This window comes from Dicentrarchus labrax, unplaced genomic scaffold (genome assembly GCF_905237075.1).
Source record: "Dicentrarchus labrax unplaced genomic scaffold, dlabrax2021, whole genome shotgun sequence".
Classification (NCBI taxonomy): domain Eukaryota; kingdom Metazoa; phylum Chordata; class Actinopteri; family Moronidae; genus Dicentrarchus; species Dicentrarchus labrax.
This window is the reverse complement of record NW_026136703.1, coordinates 5,486,104-5,506,720: the sequence shown is the minus strand read 5'-3', so window position 1 is coordinate 5,506,720 and position 20,617 is coordinate 5,486,104. Positions and strand designations below refer to the sequence as shown.

At 39.3% G+C, this 20,617-nt stretch overlaps 1 protein-coding gene across 2 annotated transcripts in view; it reads right to left on the bottom strand.

Moving 5' to 3' along the window:
- Positions 1-291: 291 nt before the first annotated feature.
- The window catches only part of LOC127360122 (leucine-rich repeat and fibronectin type-III domain-containing protein 2), a 134,423-nt gene continuing 114,097 nt past the window's right edge, over positions 292-20,617 (bottom strand). For both annotated transcript variants that reach the window (XM_051394393.1, XM_051394394.1), the window contains 2 exons: positions 7,927-9,323; positions 292-4,219 (listed from right to left, as the gene is read on the bottom strand). In XM_051394393.1, the coding sequence (XP_051250353.1) occupies positions 3,235-4,219; positions 7,927-9,302 (2,361 nt within the window). In that variant the 5' untranslated portion in view covers positions 9,303-9,323 and the 3' untranslated portion in view covers positions 292-3,234. The remainder of the gene's footprint in view (positions 4,220-7,926; positions 9,324-20,617) is intronic.

Sequence of the window (20,617 nt, the reverse complement as noted above, 5' to 3'; positions counted from 1 at the left end):
ACCGGTGATTTGTAATAAGGGCAGCGCTGAGGTGAGTCAGCAGCGACTGGCCTGATTACAGCAGCTGGACCTCAGGAGGAAAACCCTTGGCTCATCCACAGTAAACAAAGACAGCAAGGTAGGAAGGACACTCCATTAGCTTCTTTGTACTTTGTGGGTAGGGACAGTCAGGTAAGACTTTAAGCTCAGAAGGATGAGGGCCAAAAATGGAATTAGTAATGTAATCCAAGGCACATACAATAATAGTGTATTTGTAGGATGTTGCAAAAAGAAAAACCACAGAAGAGCCAGTTTGGTTCATAGGAATTGATCAATATTTTATATTCTTTTGTAGCAAAATGTTTTCACACAGAAACAGTTCTTTTTTTTTTGTTTTTGTCCTAGAACCTCAGGTGAGAATCATGACTATGTCAAGTCAAGTACACACTTAAATTGTATTCTTAGTTAGCAAAATGGAGGAGGATGTTACATGATGTCACAAGCAGCAAAAGCAGGTAAAAAGGTCATTTCACCCAGATGTCAAATTTTCTTTAAAATCTCATTTACTGTATCTCTAGTGGTATCTATCCATGCAAACATTTTTGGTTTTATTTATGCAGGCTTTGGGATATCAGTCTGAGATTTCTGCCTCCAGTCCAATACAATGGATATTACTGTTGATTTCCAGAGGAATTTCTTTGGAACAACTGCTCCATTTAAACTCAATATTCAATTATTCTTACAAAACTTTACTCTCCATGTTTGCCTTTTGACAAATTTCGTACTTTTACATGTTCAGCTGAGCACTGATTAAACAATTACACCAATCATTACTCCATCAATTACCAATTGCACACGGTCTCCATCTCCTTTATGATTAGTACCAAATTTAAAAAAAAAATAATAATAATAATTATGCAAAACTATTCATGTTTTTTGGATGCCTACACTCCCATTGTAAGAGTGAGCGATATGGATAATGGATACAATTATATTAAAATGATATTTTTAGATATTATTATTATTATAGGGCTTTCTGGAAATCCATTGAGAAGAACAACTAATTCCATCAAAGTACCAAACCTACAATCTGTTAGAAAGATATAAGAAATGTATAGAATATCACCTGACTTATCCTTTGAGGTACTTTATCATTTGGTGATTTGGAATCTTGAATTGAAATTGTCCACAAAGAATGGTTACACCCACAAAAATGAAAGGGATAGCTACTATGCTATAAATGTTAGTCCAACCCCACTGTATTGTGGAATCTCACAGAAGGATATCTCGAAACCTGGGCAAATAAAACCAAGAGTATCCACATAGCTAGATACCACTAGGGATAAGTGAGAAAACATGTATTTTTGTAATTTGTGTGAACTGACCCTTTATAAACAGCCTTCACTTCTTGTAGTAACGTGTAAAATCCCATTTCAATGAGCCAACTAACAATGACCAAGTTGGTACACCACAGTAAAGCACCTTCTCACTGTTCGCTTCACATGAAAATAAAAGTACTACTGCACGATTTTCCCCCGTTTACATTCTCACCCAGTTATTGTACAAAAAAATGCCAATATACAGAACGGTACACCTAGGGAAGAAAACAATGATAAAAAAAATTATGACCACCCCACATCTTGAAATGCAGCAGAGATCCACAAGATATTGAGAAAGGCATCAAAATGTGTGGGCATGTCTCAGATGATCGTAGGCAGTAATTTGAACAGCCACTTATTCACAGTACCTTACTGCAATGTCCAGCTCTGTATGAACGTGAATGAAAGGTAAATGGTTTGTTTGATGAATCCATTCAAAGAAGACATAAACCAACAAAGGTTCTGTATCATGCAATTGGGTGAAATAGATTTCCAGAGATTTTTCAGCAGTTTGGCCCTTAGAAAGTTATCTTTCTGCCATTCTCTCCACTTAATGTTCTCTCCTAAATAGCATAATGACCTTTATCAAGCTAATAAACTTCAATTTGGACTCATTCCGCCATTTAACCTGGCTAAATGAGTAATTGTCTTACTCTCTGTTAAAGAGAATTACAGCCGAGTAATACATCCTGCTGTGGGATTAAGCAAATGATTAAGTGGGCATGATGGATTTCAAACACTATCACCCTATGGCGACTGTAATGTGTGCTGATAGCATCTGAAACCGTACCCTGAGGCAGACGCTTTGTTTACATCAATGGCCTTTTAGCCTCCAGGGACCACTGTCACCAGTGTTACCCAATGGGGAGAGTATCAGAGCATTCAAAAAGATGTTTTGTCACAGCAGGAATTCAACCTGAGCTGAATTGGATTGGTTTGAGACTAAATAATGCTTTGAAGCATTTGCAAACAAGTACAGAGCTGTTTTGAGCTGTTTGTGATCCATCTTGTGCATTTGGGTTTTGTTGTATTTCCATTTGCTTTCATATATATATATATATATAACCTCATATGATACATTACCTGAGGTAGAAATACAAGACTGGCTTGTTGTGGTTTAGTGTTCCCGATATCTTGACCATAGGTCCATGCTGTAAAATAACCATGTTTTCAATTTGTGATTGGTTGAAGTATTGACTGAAAGTACTGCCGGATCATGTGAAATGGCTGTATGTGAATGGATATCATCTGTGTTTTTTGATTACTAACAAATATAACCTCACTGAAGAGCCGTGCCTCTGCCTGCTGATGGATCACCTCAAATAATAAATAGTAAAAATTATAGAAAAACCCAGATGAAAATAAAAATGACTTTGTTTTAATTTTCTATTCTCTTTTCTGCTCTTTCTCTCTACTGTTGCAGTAGTCCCATTTCATGCTGAGGGTCCAAGACATTGTGATGCACATACAGTTCACCACAGTCGAGGCAAATCCTCTTGGCATTCAGTTCTTTTGATTAAGACGTAGTAAATCCACTTTGAATTTCTCATCTTTCTTTTCCCCCTTTCTCTCGGAGATATTCTCACGTGCCCTGTGGATAGGGAATTATTCCATCTGCACAATCCAAGATTCCATGTTGTTTTGAATTGGGAACAATATTTCAAATACAGTTAGAGACTGTCAGATTTGAGATCATGGCCAGGAATCTATTGATTTGAGTGTCTTTTTCTTACATAATTATTTAGACAGTATTCACATGGATGAACTTCATGCAATACCCAAAGGCAGATTCCCGCTCGAGCATCCCTTCCTCTACACTCATGTTCCTTTAGTTCCTGATATAGATTTCATGTTTGGCCATGAACCACAACTGCACTCAGACTGTGCTCTCCATCACCCACTCAGAGCTCTCAAAAGTGGGCTTCTCATCCTCACTGTCATCGTACTGCAGCAGCATGCCATTCACAGATAGACTGCGCTTAGTCCAGATGTTACTAATCCTGCGAGGGTAGTTGCTGCGACACTGTGTGGCACCCACATGACCCATGTCAAATGAGTGGCTCCTCTTGGGCTTACCCTCCTGGGGAAGCCCTAGGAGACGTCCCAGCATGGTAGTGGACTCGGCCCTCCCAAGCAGGGGTTCTTTATCGGACGGGGGTACCATAGCCACCGTCGTCACAGCATTGGAAGCAGTGGAGGGGCCAGAAGCCCCTTGGTTGTCCCTTGCTACCCCTCGCAGCTCCAGTGAGGTGAAGGCCCCTAAAAGGTGGTCCAGATTTGGTCGTGCTTTGGCACCATGTCTCCTGAACTTGCTGCTGGGCAGGGTGCTGCATTCGCTTCCCTGCATGCTGTAGCGGTCGCCAGCCCCTCTTCCTGTTTGACTGTCTAATGAGTTAGAAGAGGATGAGGATGAAGACAGACTGCTCTGGAGGGATCCACACTTGAACTCTACCATTTCCTCACGCATGACCACCACTGTGGATTTGACTTGTGGTGGGGCACCGTTGAACCTGTTTAACCCCCCATTGGTCTGTGAGTACGTGTTGCTCACAGTGGGTAATTTATTAGTCTGGATGCCACTGGTCACCTTATACCTCACCATGAGGATGATGATGAACACAAGGAGCGTGGCCACAATGATGCCACCAATGACTAGGATCATGGTGCCACCCAGGAATCCACTGTGAAGAGACTGACACTGTGGGTAGTCCTCCTTGGTGATGAACTGGACACAGCCGACAATGTTGGTGGCAGTGAGGGTGGTGGCAGTGTCATCCCAGATGGCCAGGACACACAGGTCATACTGCATCCCTGGGACAAGATTTGTGACCATGAAGGCTCTGTTAATCATGGGAATCATCCTGAAAAAAGACAGAGAGACAGAAAGACACTATATTAAAAATATGTGCCTCTTGCAATGGGAGTTCAAGACAAGGCTAGAGAACTTTAGTGTGAAAATCAACACTGGCTTAGCATGCTTCATTTTGGCTCTTTCTTTGATCTGCCCCAGCATAACAGACTAAGTGGCTATTTATATGCACAGAGTAATTCAGAAAGATGACTTCATTGGTCCCAGTATATCCCATTTGATATGCATGAAGCAATAGTAATGAGATAAGTATTCAATGGCAACTTTTGGAATATTGTTTGGGCTAAATGTAATTTCTTGTACGTTCCATTTAACATGCATTAAGTTAAGTTTCAACTCACTCTGTTTTTGTTCCATATGTTTTAATATGACTGATTAACTGGTTTTAACTGAAATTAAAAGTCCATTATGCAGTAGGTTAATTCTCTAAGATGCATCACCAATCAATGGAATGCTGTAGGAACATAAGTGCTGTGTAGACAGCCAGTGATTTTTATCCATCAAACTTATCTATCCATATAGACTGCAGAGAAACACTAGAGCTGTCACATGTATAAATGTAGTTTGACTAGTCAAGCACCGCAAAAAACTGCAAGTAAAAACAAAGAAGTGCTGTGGCTCAGGATGTAGAACGGGGTCGTCCACTAATCAGAAGCTTGCTAGTTCAATCCCCAGCTAAATGCAAGCGTATAAACACGTTATACAAGTTATAATTTAAGCATGGTATGGACTGATTTTGTACAAACACGTGTCTTGGTGATATCAACAGATGAAATTCAATGTGCAACTAAAAATCAAACCTGTTGTAGGAATCTACAGCAGGACTCACTTTAAGCCCTTGCACTGACTTTAAATCCAGCTTTAACCAAGAGCTTTAATTGCCAAATGCTAAACATACCCACATAGTGATCTTATCCCTAAACCCAGATATTGCAGACAGCGAGCATTTCTAAAATGTCGATATTGAACATATTCTGGGGTTTGCAGAATCATCTAGTATCAACATTCTATTCTGTCTAAGCATCAGTTAACCTTTAATTGGACATGTTAATATTTTATAACATCTGCACTGAACAGTAATCCAAATACTGTATATCAGTAATTCCCAGCAAGAGATACTGGTTCTGCAGGGGTACTTCTAAAATATACAGGTGAGAATTTGGAATAGAAAGTCAAAGGTAATGATTAAGTGGTTGACATGTTCAGTGTACTTCATAGCAAATGGTAGTATCCCTATTGAAAACCCAGTCTAAGCATCAACAAGGCTAAGATCACCATGCCTTGTATGATTAATAAAGTAATTGTATCAATATACACTTTTATATAATTATTAGTTTAAACATAAATTCAAACCAAACATTTAGGACATGACAGGTGGTATCAGTTAAGGGAAGGGTACTTGACTCATCTGATATGGGTACATCTGACAAAAAAGGTTGGAAACCACTGCAATTTATACTAATTAAGCAATAAACGTGGAGTAACAATGACAGCTGTTACATACTGTATACCATATGGGTAGAAAATGGCCCTTGAAGACTCTTATTCATATTTGTATAGTTATCTATAAATAGGCTGCTCATCCATCCATCCATTGTTGGCTTGCTGTTTTCCTAGAGTTTATGCATCCATAGCTTTGATCCCTCTGAAGCGCCTCCACCACAGAGCCCAGACACCAGTGGGGCTGCAGTCCATTATTCATCCTTAATTGCCTTTTTCCATAACTAGGAAGAAGCTGCGTTGACTCACTTGTTTGAGAGAAGCCATGCAATTTTTCTCCTCCCCCACATGGCTTTGATTGATTTTTAATCACGCCATTGCTTGAGTGCGGGCAGTGCCCTGGGAAACTGTGTCAGCCAAGTAGAGGAGCACAGTAGGTGTGCATGTGCAAGCAATGAAGTCCTATCAATATTAATTCAAAAGGAGTAGTTGGCCTCTCTGTGCTTGTTATCTTTTCCTCGCAGCTCCTAATTTGTCTTCTGACATGCAAAAGGACTGCACAGCCGTTAGTACATAAGAACACATAAATATATTGCTGTAGGTCATTTTCCTTCTGTATATAAACATACTGTGTCCACTGATAATGAAGTAAAAAACAATTTAAAGTATCAAACCACATAAACAGGGGAATTTGAAGGTTAGCCCCCATAAGCAGGAGAGGGAGGTCAAACTGGAAAATATAACAATCATAAATCACTATGTCTCAAACTATCAATACAATCGAAAGTATATGTTGAGGTGTTTGTTGGTTTGATGCGATTCTTAACTTAACACTTAACACTGTATCAGGAATTCCATTAAAATAATAGCTTTTCAGGGAAATTATTTTGCTGCTGCAAATCAATGAATGAAGGAGAAATGCTAAGATTATAAAGCATGCATCAGTGTTATGTTTGCAATTTTATAGACATTAGAGAAAATTCATAAAGGAATTTTCCAGAAATGCGGATGAGTCACCCATTGTTTCCATCAATGTAAAAACAAGGTATTGAAAATTCATATTGTTCTTTTTTCTCTGGCACAGAGTGTGCAAGCAAGGAAATCAGATAAACACCTTATTATTGAATTCGCAAGGATGGTGAGTTGCATTCACAGTGTTTGAACAAAGTAATATCTTTCTTCAATACTGTGTACAGTTCTAATCTCATATTCCCAGTTAATAACCAGACTTTTTGCCTTCCCATATTCTGTCGATTATCTTTCATTAAACGGCTCTTGCTGCACAGTACAGGTAAAGCCTGTAGGACTATGGAACAGAATAAATTATTGAATGAGGTGTTGCTAAAGGGATTCACCATCAACTGTCAGTCTTAGAGGAAGCTGACAAAGAACTGCTGTATCTGCTATCCACAACAGGCCACTTTACCAATTGTTACACTATTCTGATGTAGTAAATATTATCTTTAGCATAAGGGTAGTCATTCTCTGTTAGGGTGGTTGTGTTAAAGTCTATTGAGTCATTGGAGCCTAAGGGGATGCTGAACTTGAAAAGAGTGTGATATGTGTATGGCAAATGCCGGAAAATAAGCTGTCAGATAAAATATATCCTATAGTTTCCCATACAGAACTCATAAAAATGGATCTCTGTGTTTGATCTTACAACACAGCCCAGTATATTAGGTGTTTGTCCATGTCTTCCCCAAACTTATTTAATGTTAAATGGTGAGGCTCTTTTATATATTTCCAGCTCAGTTATCTTGGGTGAATGTAACTACTTTCACTGTCGCATTTGACATGGGAAATTGATTTCACAGAGCCCAAAGATCTCCAGCTGCAGTCTCCAAGCTTACACTTTATGGACTTGAGCAGCTTAAGAAGGATACATTAAAATGAGGGTCTATAATCCTTTTTCTTCTTGGATTTCTAATTAATGGTTCAGGGCAAGGATTTCACTTTGAGTTTCATTTTTCTTAAAAATGTGCACTCACTATTCATTCTTTTGGTGTAAGCAATTGTCAATTTAAGGAAAAAAGAAAAATCTCAAGAAGGATTAATGAAAATTCATGTTGATCTCCGAGTAACACTTAAAGAAATTGACTTTCTCAAGTACTCACCCAGCAAACAATTAGCAATCGACTCAAGGCGCTGAGCAGTGACTATTCTGAAGTTAAAGATTATACCTCAGGCTTAATTTACCACTTTGACCACAAAGGTCTCGCTCCTACTTGGATGAAATTGAGTTTCATTAATCGTTCTTACCTGTAAATGAGGACCTCATCCTCAGAACAATTGTACTGAAGCTGATACATTTTGACCTTTGGAGTTGATTTGCTAACAGTCCACTTGACCAGAGCAGAGACAGCAGTCACCTCTGATACAGACACCACCTTCTCTGGAAGAGGTTTAGACTCCCCTTTACTGATCTTGGTAGAGCTAGTTATGTCCGAAAGCCCCGATTTGGACTGTGTGGTACGGTTTGTGCCATTACTCAGATGGGGGAGTTGAATGATTGACAACTCAATGGACGCTGTAGATTCTCCAGCAGCATTGGCAGCTATGCAAGTAAAGGTCCCGTAATCCTTAGATGTGGTGATTGTAATGTCCAAGGTGCCATTTTCGTATACCGTTGCTCGGGAGGAGTTGCTGATCAAACGGTCATCAGGAGCAACCCAATGTACAGTTGGCATTGGATCACCAACAGCTTTGCAGCGCAGGCTTGCTGTTTGGCCTTCCAGCACTAGTAACTTGTGTGTATGTTGTGTAATTAGAGGTGGCTCACAAACAAACTCCTCCTCACGAACAGACCAAAAGTAGCGCCCTTTTAGGCTAGTAGGAGAAGCACAGGTTTCCATATCATCCTCACGCTCCAGCCTTCGAAGCCAAAGCACTTCACAGTTGCAGTGCAATGGGTTTCCACCAAAGCTTAGGGAGAGTGGAGGTGCATAAGGAGTGCTCATTACTACATTGCTCTGGGAGCGAGCAAAGATGGGGTCCGGAGGGAGCTTCTGGAGACGGTTGGAGGTGAGGTCCAAGCGGGCCAGTTTATCCAGATCTGTGAAAGTCCCCTCAGAAATAAAGTAGATGAGGTTGTGATCCAGACTCATCTGATGGAGGTTAACCATCTTGCGGATGGCTTCCCAAGGCACACTGCGTAAGTTGTTATATGACAAATCCAGATCCTCCAGCGTCAGTAACAAGTCATCAAAGGTTTCTTTGGAGATCCGACTCAGTTGATTGTTGTTGAGGATCAAGTGCTGCAGGTTGACTAGCCCTCGAAGGTCATCCGGTCCCAGCTCAGTCAACCGGTTACTGTCGAGGTGCAGTGATCTCAGGGTCTCCAGGTCGATGAAAGAGAAAGGCTGAATGGTGCTGATGGTGTTGCGGGACAAGGTGAGATCTACCAGACCTGTCATATTGGCAAAGTCCTGAGTGGTGATCTTGAGGATGAAGTTGCCGCCCAGCCGGAGCTCCACAGTTCGCCGGTCGATGTCTGGTGGTACAAAGAGCAGGCCTTTGGAGGGGCACAGAGTGCCCAGAGACTCTGAGAGGTTCTGGCAGACACAGTATTTGGGACATGCATGGACCATCGTAACTGCGGTTCCCAGAAGCAGGAGACTGATGACCACTTTGTCCATGTTAGTTCCTAGAAAGGGGACCTGCAAAAAACAAACAAACAAAAAGTTATCAGTCTAAATTTGAGATGATGATCAGCTGAGGTACAGTATTACCATTATTTTTGGTTGCTTGTGTCAGACAATATTGAGTTGCACTAAGCTGGAGGATAATTTTATTTTTCGATATCTAATTAAATTTACATTAAAATAAGATGATCCTCATCTTGATGAAAAACCTCATCCACAAAACAAAGAAACAGCTGCAGTTGTGTGTGTCTGCAGTAGCACCCATTAACATGGGTCAGATAAAATTCCACCATTGTCCTTGGACCATGCAGGCAAAGGTTGCTCACTTGATGAGCTGGTCTAATTGTCATCCTTGATTTTTCACATGAATATTCTCCATCATAACATTGATATGCATGTCTTTAGCAATGCAAAGAAGGTGTGAGAAATCACATGAGGATTCTCTGAATGAAGCCTGGTATTAAACAGCGCTAAGAAGCTATTTTTAATGACGCACATGCTTATACAGTAAGCTGTCATTAGAGATATACTGTTATGCATGCAGTGGAAAGTAGTTCAAGTATAGGGCACTGCATAGACAATGGATGTGTTCTTCATTGGAGTGCTGCATCATCTTTCCAATGTAAATGTGAGAGAGGTGCAGTATTAAAGTTCTGGTCCAAGAGTTCTGGTCTGAGAGTGATTCTTTCTGTATCTGTATGTCTATTCCTTTGTCTTATTTGTTCTCTTTCCCATCATGTCTGCACCGTTTTGGCAAAAGATAATGCAGTTTCGAAAAAATATTCCACAAGCCGCAGGTGTTAGACTCGTCAGAGCTGGCTGACGAAATCAGCACGCATCTGTGAACGTCTTAACAGCCCTCACACCTGGCTGACTCCTCCAAATGGATAGCCACACTTGGCTTCATCCAACGAGCTTTTAATTCCCCCAGACATTTGTATCATTAATTCCTAATACACTCAAAACCTAAAAATCTATTTCAATCATCTTTTTTTTTTTTTTTTTTTTTTTTTTTTACACCAGCAACATTTCTCAATGGAAAACTCTGCCTTAGAATATGTGTAGTTCTCACTAGAACCATGGGGAGGGACAGTTGCAATGTTTTTATGTTAACCACATGTTTGTTGCTATCATTCATTATCATTCGTAGAGATGCTGGTTGCTGCATGAGGACTCCTTATCTACAACTGCCCTGTTTTACCGCTTCATGTGCAGACTCTGCTTTCAATAACTCATAATTACAAGAGTCAATATGCATAAATAACCCCTCTCCTTTCCGATACCAGTTTGTAATTATATCATGAAGTGCAACTGCATCTGGACTGTGTGTTATGCAGAGATAATTAGAATGAGATGGCAGGATGGGGGTCCTAACTGCCACCTTTAAAGCAACACTATGTAACATTTCCTAATCAGCTGCCACTGTGGCCACAAGAAACCCCAAATGTATTTAATGGAGCATTTACCACCTACAAGCTTTGATACAAAGCATTTCCCCTCCTTTTCAACAAGCCCACATAGCGCTGGCTAGCAATCTTTTAGTAATTTAAGCTGTCTCTGAGGCTAGCAAGCTAGGCCAGTTAGCTGATTGTGGTGGACTAAGCAATGGCTAACACTGTTGGCCACCCAGTTGGTTAAATGAGAGGGTTGAAGTGATAACACTATTTTTGTGCCCATCCACACAAATATTGTACCAGATACAATATACCAAAAATACAATGGGGGTGCAGTCACTGCAGAAACGTTTCATGTTAATAAGTATTTGTTAACAACAATATCAACCAAAAAAGTCAAAACAAGCACCAAGGGCATATACTAACTTCTTAGCAAAAATTCATACCATAGATAGACCTTTACTCTCAGCTGTCATGTTTCTGAGAAGCCTATTATTTTAAATTCAATCAGCACTGCAGAAAACTGTGCAACTCTGTGAAAAAGATGTTTATTTTAGCCAAATAATTGCAGACTTGATGCGTACTGTTCTGACCCTCTCAGCACTCTGGAGCTAATCCCCACAAGGCCTCATGGTGAGAGCCGTCAGTGATGACAGACAGTTTCTCTCATGGACTCATTTTAATGGACAACATCCAGAAACAACCACTGAAAAGCCCTACAAATCAAAGAAGCAGCCTTTTTTATTTTCTTTTGATCTTCCCCTAAAAAGGGACAATTGCGGTGGGTAAGCAATTTCAAAAACTGGGGAAAATCTATAAATTTGCAGAAATGCACGTAGAGCTGGCTGGATGCTATTGAAAAGTTCAGTATAATTTCCATTCTCGCTACAGTTTCCCATTATGTCATGTGTCATTTGTGGGTAGTATTGTGGTTACTGGGCAGAGAAAAGGCTGAGGAGAGGCAGAGGTGACCTTTTAGGGAGGAGGTTCAGTCACATAGAGACGAGAACCATGGATGATGTTGAATGTACACATCCATTTACTCATGGCCTTCACCAAGGCACTAACCATCTACATTTCAATGTAAGGGACAAAGGCGCTGCTGAAATACCAACAAGCACACATTCTGTGCAGTTCCACAGTGCATTAGTGGTGACAACATATAGAAGTGTGAACTATTATAAACTAATTTGAATGGTCGTGACCCCCGCCTTCTTTAGTGCCTGTCTTGGCTTTTCATCTCATATGTGGCATGTAATGCACAAGTACTGCCTATGTGATCTATTTATAAAATGTGATATCCATTGAATGTTATGAGATTTAACTTTACATATCTGTTTTGTAAGTGCATCACAAAATGGACCATTTGCACAACTCCTCACCCAAACAGCAACTCTCTAATTATAGTTTAGCAACTGTAACTGGGGTCAGTAGGCCTGTTAAGCTTTAGTTTTCTCCACATGTTGAAGCTGTGTGCTAGAGCGTAGTCAGCAGCTAAAGAGTTTGCTGTCTTTTTTTAATTACCTTTCAAAATCCAAAATCTGCTCTAATGTAAGCTTCAAATGTTAGCATGTCTGACTAACTGTAAAGCATAAATCTAACCCCTAATATTAGGGCTAGCTCTACAATACCTAATGGGAACAATCCTGTTCCTTTATTTACATCTCTTCTGTATGGACCATCAACTGGTGTGGCTTTAGCCTCAGTTTTGTAGAACAAAAGCATGAATAAAGTCATCAAGTGCACATTTTACCTGCATTTGTTAACCCATCTATGAAGTCACTGAGTCATAGTTTCAAATAATACTAAGAATTTTGATGGTGAATATGTCATTGTTATCATTAAACAATCTGAATCATGGAAAAATGAAAAGCTTGACAGAAATACTGTGCTGATAATGAATGAATAGGTGAAGATCTCAGAGGAAGTGTCTATCATGGAACACTGGTATTCAGTTGAATGTAAGGAAAGTACAAAGACTGCAGCTACTGTTTGTATATTTCGTAGTTATTTTTTTCAACACATTATTTCACTTACTTTGGCATGCTGTTGAATAGTAAAGTTGATTTTTGACCATACAGTGCACATTGAAAAGAAATGTACTCAAGTTGAATTTATGTTTTTTTTTTTAATCAATTTTGGCAGCGACTTTGTTAATATACATTCTATGCTTTTGTGTTTTGTGCTTCACTGTGTAGGGACAGTCCCAAAACTAATCCAGACTGCATCCATTAACTGCAAATTGTTACATTTCTTCCACTTTTGTACACTCATAAAATAAAATGTGCTGTTGTGCCTCTGTGAATGTGAAAGGACATCACTTCCTCAGCACAACAGGGATTTCTCTCATACATCATATTTATTATGATGGTATTTAGAACAACAAATGTAAACCCTCTCAAGAACTGGCCATTAGTTGAATTAGTTGTGGTGACATCATAATCAATCAGTGCTGCTGGTGTCAATCAAATGGTAATATAGAAAACAGTTAACAGACATTTATCTGTACAACATTTTTTCCTCATTGTTTGAAAGTGCTGTGCAACAAAATGGAAATTCAAGCTCCTTTTTCTGTTTTCCAAATGCAGATATTGTGTCTTATTCAACGAGGACACCAGTAATAATTTTATTCTTTATTGTGGGTTTCATCAGTCAAGCTCACATCGTTACTTTGGAGGTTTTTCACTCTTTGTATGAGGTTCATAACCACATAGAATACCTGATCCATTTAATCTGTACTTAATGTAGTGAGTGCTTTATACATACATTAAAAAGAACCACATGCAATTTGAAAAATATTCCACACATTATGGTTACATAACGCATCAGTAATGTGTGCTTAGGAGAAAAAATGTCATGAGTGACAATAATGCTTTTCATCTCTTGAAAAGCTTTATAATAAAGAATGTTATCAGACCATTAAGATGGTCTCAGAAGGGCTACAAAGAATTCATACTGCCACTCAACATTGTAGCCATTGTTGAAGCTCCTGACTGAAGTTTCACATCAGTCTCCACATGCAGGTTTTACTCATTTAATTCCTGTGTAAGAAAATAATATGCACAGGGACATGGATAAACTCTAGATTACACTGATCAATGTTTCTTTGTCAATTTCCTGAAAGGGAACATGTATTTATGGAGCTGATTTCCTGTCAGAAGCAGACATGTCTTATTGACTGCTGATGGACATTGATTAGTCAACTGTTCTATGTCGACAAGTGAGTTTGTCAGGTGAGCTGGTGGACTGGAGTCCCAGTGAGCCAGTGTGCAGAATGCGCTATTGTATGACAATTATGGGGTTCTATGCCATACACACTACTTCCACAGTAGACCTATGTTGGTCCATAATAATAATAATAATTATAATAATGATTATGATTATAATAATAATGAGAACTTTTACTTTTATAAAGACTGACTTATGTACATTGGACTTTAAAATAATAGTTTGACACTTAGGGAAATATGCTTCTTTGCTTTTTTGCCACGATTGATTCCACTACTGTATCTCTCCATTAAAAAGCCCAGTGTGTAGGATTTAGTGGCATCTAGCAGTGCAGTTGCATATTTCAACTCCCTGGCTTCACCCTCCCTTTCTAAGCGCAAAGAAGAAACTATGGTGCCTGTGAAACACACAAGAAGACCCAAAAGGCCCTGTCTAGAGCCAGTGTTTGGTTTGCCCATTTTGGGCTACTGTAAAAACGTGGCTGTTCAACATGGGAAACAGCCAGCCTGGCTCTCTCCAAAAGTAACTAAATCCACCTACCAGCCACTAAATAAAAGCAAAATTATGTGGTAATTAGTGAGCTTCAATCTGCACAAAAACCAAAGTTTTAAAAATTACATATAGTTGTACAGGGTTGTGCTGGACTCCTGTAGTCTTCACATGATTATGAGGTTGCCAAGCAACCAGCGGATGCTCCAGGAAGTTATTAAGAACTTCAATTTGCATACGGACTACAGACTTGACTTAAATTAGGTTTTTCAAATAAATTCAACTTACTATACAGAATAGATAAATTGAAAATAATCTACTTAATTACTTTTGAAGATATATTTGGGATTTCAGGTAACAGCAATTAGGTGAACAGTAAAAATTTCGCTGGCTACAGACTGTCTGTACAGATCTGTTTCAACTCTGGGCAAGAAAGAGAACAAATGCATTACACTAAATTATGAACTATTCCTTAAATTAAAAAGTCTGAGAGCCCTTGCAGAAAACCCACACTGCATCCCATCTCCAATATTTTTTCCTTTAACAATGACCACAATGTTTCCCTAACCTTAACCAAGCAGTAGGTTTTAACCAAGACAGTCTATTTCTAAACGTAGTCCCATTTTTGTTGTTTTTGTTTGTTTTTTTTTCCAGCTGCCAGAACTTAACAGAACGTTTCATGAGTGAAAGAAAAAGAGACAGGCATGCAGGCAGAGGGATAGTGAGTGTTTTGTGAAAAGCAAGGTGTGTTTTGTGAGCAGGAGTTTGTTGAACAAGGATAACCTTCACATGAACATGCCTGCACAGCTGTGTTGCCATCTGTTAGGCAAAAATTCAAGTGTACTATAGGTACTGAAGGCCCCTGAGGGAGAGGAGGGCGGTCATTCTGGTGGCTTCTTCTTCTCTTTGCCACTGACAAACCCTCTATCCATCAGTCCAAGGCTTCAATGTGAAGACGCTCTGCTGTAGACCCAAATGAATTGCTTTGGTCTCAATTGGCTGCAACAGAGAAGACAGCCCTAACTGAGCTCCGGTCCTCTTTGCCTCAGTGATATTTGCAGTTGTCAGCTGTGTTCAGTGGTGTAATCTTCTAACACACACATAGGGGTGGGTTGGGGGTGAAATACACTACTGCTGTCTCCTAAACAACACTGAGTGAGCACTGAGCAGAGGGAGCTGGACTCACCAGCGTTACATCTCTTCCCTTTCTCTTTCTCCCACTACGCTTTGATAAAACGTGTCACAGGATGACAGCTTGGTAAACCTGAGTGTGCTGTGTTCAATCCACTGATGTCATGTTGCATCATTTGTGGGTGCTGATGCTGAAAACTGTGACAACAGTTATCTCTCACTGCTTTTTGAAGCAGCCAGCACGTATAAAGCTGCCTCATGCAGCTTTAAACTGACAGACTAACAGTTCTTTTTTTCCCCTTTTTTTTTCATATAATGAATCTACAATCTGGACGTCTTTTAGGAAATAAGTGCAAGTGAGAAACTGCTCAGAGGATTCATAAGCAGAATCTTGCCAACATGGAAAATCTTGACAAAAGATGGAGATTATCAGAGTGGAAAATGGAAGCAGCATATCGTGACTGAAACCTGACGCTTCCCTGGATGATAACCAAAGTAATCTTTCTGTTCAATCACATATACCCACACACACATTGTACCGAGTCGTCTGTGTCTGCAGGATACGAAAGGACTACCTGAATGGGTCTAACTTTCTAGAAGAGCGACAGCCAGATATTGAGGATTACATCAACCAGCTGTGAGCTTTTCTTGCTACCTTTCCCAGAAAAGGTTCTATGAAATAGATGCAGACTTTTATCAGTCTAGAGCCTATAAATATAACTCTGTACAAGAACAGACTAAGGATAGGTTGTGTATGGGCATTGGTAGAACTAAAAAAATAGTTTTTTTTTGTAGAAAGAGACCCTGTAACTCTGAAGGCTGCTTAGACAAACTAATGTTACTATAATTGAAATTTCATCATTGGCAAATTTTCTGTCATCATAAAGAGCTTTGACTCTTGCCTACTTTGTAACCTCTTACCCCTGTGCAACTAAAGTGCTGTGGTTCAGCACCACGGTCAGCGCTCTTCTCTTCTCTTCTCACAAGAAAAAAGTTTCAGAGTGGAAGGGCTTTGACCAGTTCATTTTCTGCATATAGACAATGTGAGATGACTGCCAGTTGGAGCAAATCCAATGATTGGGTGGACATGAAACTCTCCCTAGTTGAATTACCCATACAAAAGAATACCAGCTGGGTCAGAAAATATCTGGTTCATGAATAAAAAAGTCAAAGCCTGGGCATGCAAAAATGTGAGGAGACAAGTAAACTACGGAGCCAAAGGTGCTCGTCAGTAAGACACACTGCATCACAGAGCTTAAAATTCTGGTGTGTGCACCCAGCTTAAGGCAAGTGGAAGAAGTTCACACTTTGTAGAACCCAGATAAAACATTTAGCAAACAAAATGAGTTCAATTTCGCACCTTTCTTTCAGATTGAGAACGCTGAGGTCATATCTGTATATTTTTGTCAACATGCTAAACTCAGAGGGTGAACAGGGCAAACATGACTGCTTAACATCAGCAATGTTAGCACCTTTTCTATTCCTACATTTCACGGCGCATTGAATCCAGATGAGAACAAATGTCTCTCTAATGTAGTAGGTTTTAGATTCCCCAAGGATACCATTAACCACACCCTTGGAAAAAACAAGTTCTGTTTACATCTCTATAGTCACTTTCCAGCCATATAAATGTTTGGGTAGTGCAAATTGGGCTGCCAGCTATTCAGCTTTCATTGGCACTCAAGACATCACTGCTAACTCTAGCAAGGTTGGAAGTTGCAGCTGTGCATTTCCTTTGTCTCTCCCCATCTCTTGTTATAGTCAGACTTCATTCAAATAGTCTGTGTATAAAGTCCAGAATGTTTATCTCTCAAAGACAACCCAGAATACAATAGTTTGTTTTCTGCAAGACATCTAAAAACTCTAAAGCAGCCTGGATTTTGGTGGGAAATAGATTTTGTCTCACAGCCTCTGTAGCCCGGTTGCCAGAGTCATGATCTGGTTGAGTGGGGCTCTGCAAGGTGAAGTTGTAATTGCACGTTTTAACAAGACAACTCGATGAAACTGATGCCACTGTTATGTTATTTGTGGGAGTAAAGTGGGTGTTTGTGAAGGAACTGAACTTTTGCTTTCGATTGTTTTTTCAATCAAAGTAGAGACAACAACTCCCCACCAAAATGGACAGAGGACAGCGTTAGTGTTTACAACAATGTCAATGGGACATTCTGAACCTAGTAATGTCAAATCATTATTAATGTGCAATATGAAAACAGTTAATATTAATGGATTTTGACCATCCTATTATTATTCATTGCGTATTTGGAGGATAATCATGCTCTAAGTTTTGGAACTACAGTTCCCACAATGCCTCGGATGATGTAAATAGGAAGTAGAATATTGGCAAGGAGTCAGTGAATTTTATTCATATATATATATATATATGTATTTCCCATATGCAGAAATATGCTGTGTATATGCTGAATTAGCTATTGGCAGCTCCTGATTGCAATGTACCTATGGACGTACAGACAATGAAGAAAATTTAAAACATGGTTATTCTCTGAGTCTTTCGTTGTTGTTTTTTAGGATATGACAGAGGTATTACTGAGAGATGAGTAAACTATTTGCCATAAAACATGGCAATTGGGCGCTAAGTCCGTTAAATGCCACCACAAGCTGTGTGTCACAATCACTGCTACAACTGCTGACCATGTTAATATGCGGGCCAAACTACAATAACTAACCTTCAATGTTCAAAAATGTATAACTCATCATGTAATGACACAACAACATTTAATAAATTTCAACCTCATTACGTAATAAGACCTGCATTTTGTACTAATTTGCCACATTTTATAATAAACAGCATGAATGCAACAAGTAAGACAGTGTTGTTTAATAAATGATAACATGTGGTGGTTTTCACAAAATGTGGGAGATGCATTTTGTATTACGAAAATTGTGTCAAAATGGATGTCTTCATCTGTAAACATTATATTTTTAACAGTTAAGCTAAAATAGCTAAATTAGACTCCTATGTCCTGTGGTGTTATAGTTGACTCTGATCTTAATCTAAATAGCGTGTTATCGTTCTAAAAATATCTGTCTCTGTCTGTCTCTCCCGACCCATCCCTTCCCCTCCCCCTCTAAAAGTCCCACATTTTGTAATAGCGACCACAATATGTATAATCTGTTACAAAAACTTCAGGTTGTTTATAACAAAATGTATTGTTACATCATGAACTACTATCACAAAGAGTCTCCATATGTCAGAATAGGAAGCTCTGTGTTTGCCTGTCTCAGCTTTCATTCTAGTGCTATATTTACACGTCTGCAGTGTCTACACAGGCTGCCATGTCAACATCTTTTCAATATCCTAACATTTGCTTGGTGTGAGGGAATACGTAATAATTATGTGTGAACTAATGATTAACACTTTGTGTCATTGTTCATCTCTGATGTTTTCATTCATCATTCGAAACAGCTGCTGCTTCAACAAGCCGTCATGGTGCGAAAGGTCAGACATATTAAGCCTGTGTACCCTCTTCATTCCCGTAGTTTACCTTTGTCTTGTGCTAATTGCATTCATGCCGCCGACATCCAACTGCAAACACACATTGTCACATACATGCTGATTAATAGAACCACACTTCACAACCCTGCTTGGTATTTGATGAAACCCCCCGTGCACAATAATGAATGCCAGAGCAGGGGGGAGGTCTCCACAACCCAAAACCAGGTCAAATTAATTGATGCTGCTTGAGGCCAGCAGTTAATAAATGAAATTGTTTCTTCTTTTTTTTTAACCATTGCCAACCTAATTAACCTTTATCGGATTAGACTGTGTGTATTTATCTTTGTTGTTTTGCCTGGCATAATATTTAGCTTGTTGGGGCCGTTGTCCCTGAATGCACCTTATTCCTCAAGCGTCTCCAATTCTTCTTATCAATTTCCTGCTGAAATTACATTATAATGTTTTGTAAAGCTATTTAAAATGGAAGTGTTAAGGTCAGAGAGGTGATTTGGGGATGCTAGAGGCCTTCAGATGAAAAATAAAGAAAGGCAAATGAAAAAAGGTTAATCATTTATAAGAGAAATTAAGAAACATGAGTTGGCAAAATCTAAGGTTAATGGCAAAGCTTCATTGTGATGATATTACAATGTGCACCGGGCTGCTTGATATGAGTTTAATTCATATTCAGCAGCAAAGATCCAAGTGGAGGTAAGCTGAATCATTTGAGCAGGTTGCACTGAATTGTCAGGGATAGTCTGCAGTAAGGAGCAGAGCACGATTAAGACATGGATTGTGCAGATGGAGAATCAGGCTTTGACAGGATTTTATTTTATTTTCAACCACCATAATGGTGTAGGTTGCTCCAACCATCTGGAGTTTGTCGCATGTTGAAGGAACACTTGACGTTACTGTACATCAGTAATGTAATTAGCTGTAACTAGAGTTGAGATCATTGTTGGTCACTGACATTTCAGTTTAGAGAATTTTCGGATGTTTTAAACAATCAGAGCGCTAGCATGTGTACCATTTATGTAGCACCAAATTGGCTGTCAACACTATGACATTGACAGAGAACACACCAACGGAAGAAAAATAAAAGTTTTGGCATCGGCTACTTCCAGCAGTGATACCAACAGTGAGGAATGGGCAATAGAAGCTTCTAGATCCAATTTACAAGCGTGTGTTAGAGCGTATCACAAACATAGTAGCTTCAAACTAACTTTGCTCCATTACAAATGACCAAATAATTGGAAGAGAGAACAAGAATGATTTTGATTTTGATAAAGACAGCTTTCAGATTTTTGGTCATTTTGGCCCTTTTAGCCCCATAAATAAAAAGGGGTCTAGTTGTGGTTTTTGCATTTCCACCACATCTTAAAAAGTTTGAAGATTAGCCAATCATTTTGATAACGGAGTAAACACTGAAGCATTTATGATGCCTACGCTGCCGCAATTATGTGACAAGCCAACATTACAGTAAGGCGCGTTTTACAAAATCATTAAATCAGCTTTACCCTTATTCAAAAATGACTCAGAGTGACAATGCACTTTTAGGAATTTACACACTGAAACAATTTTATTTGATAAGATCATTGAACAAGTATGTAATTTTT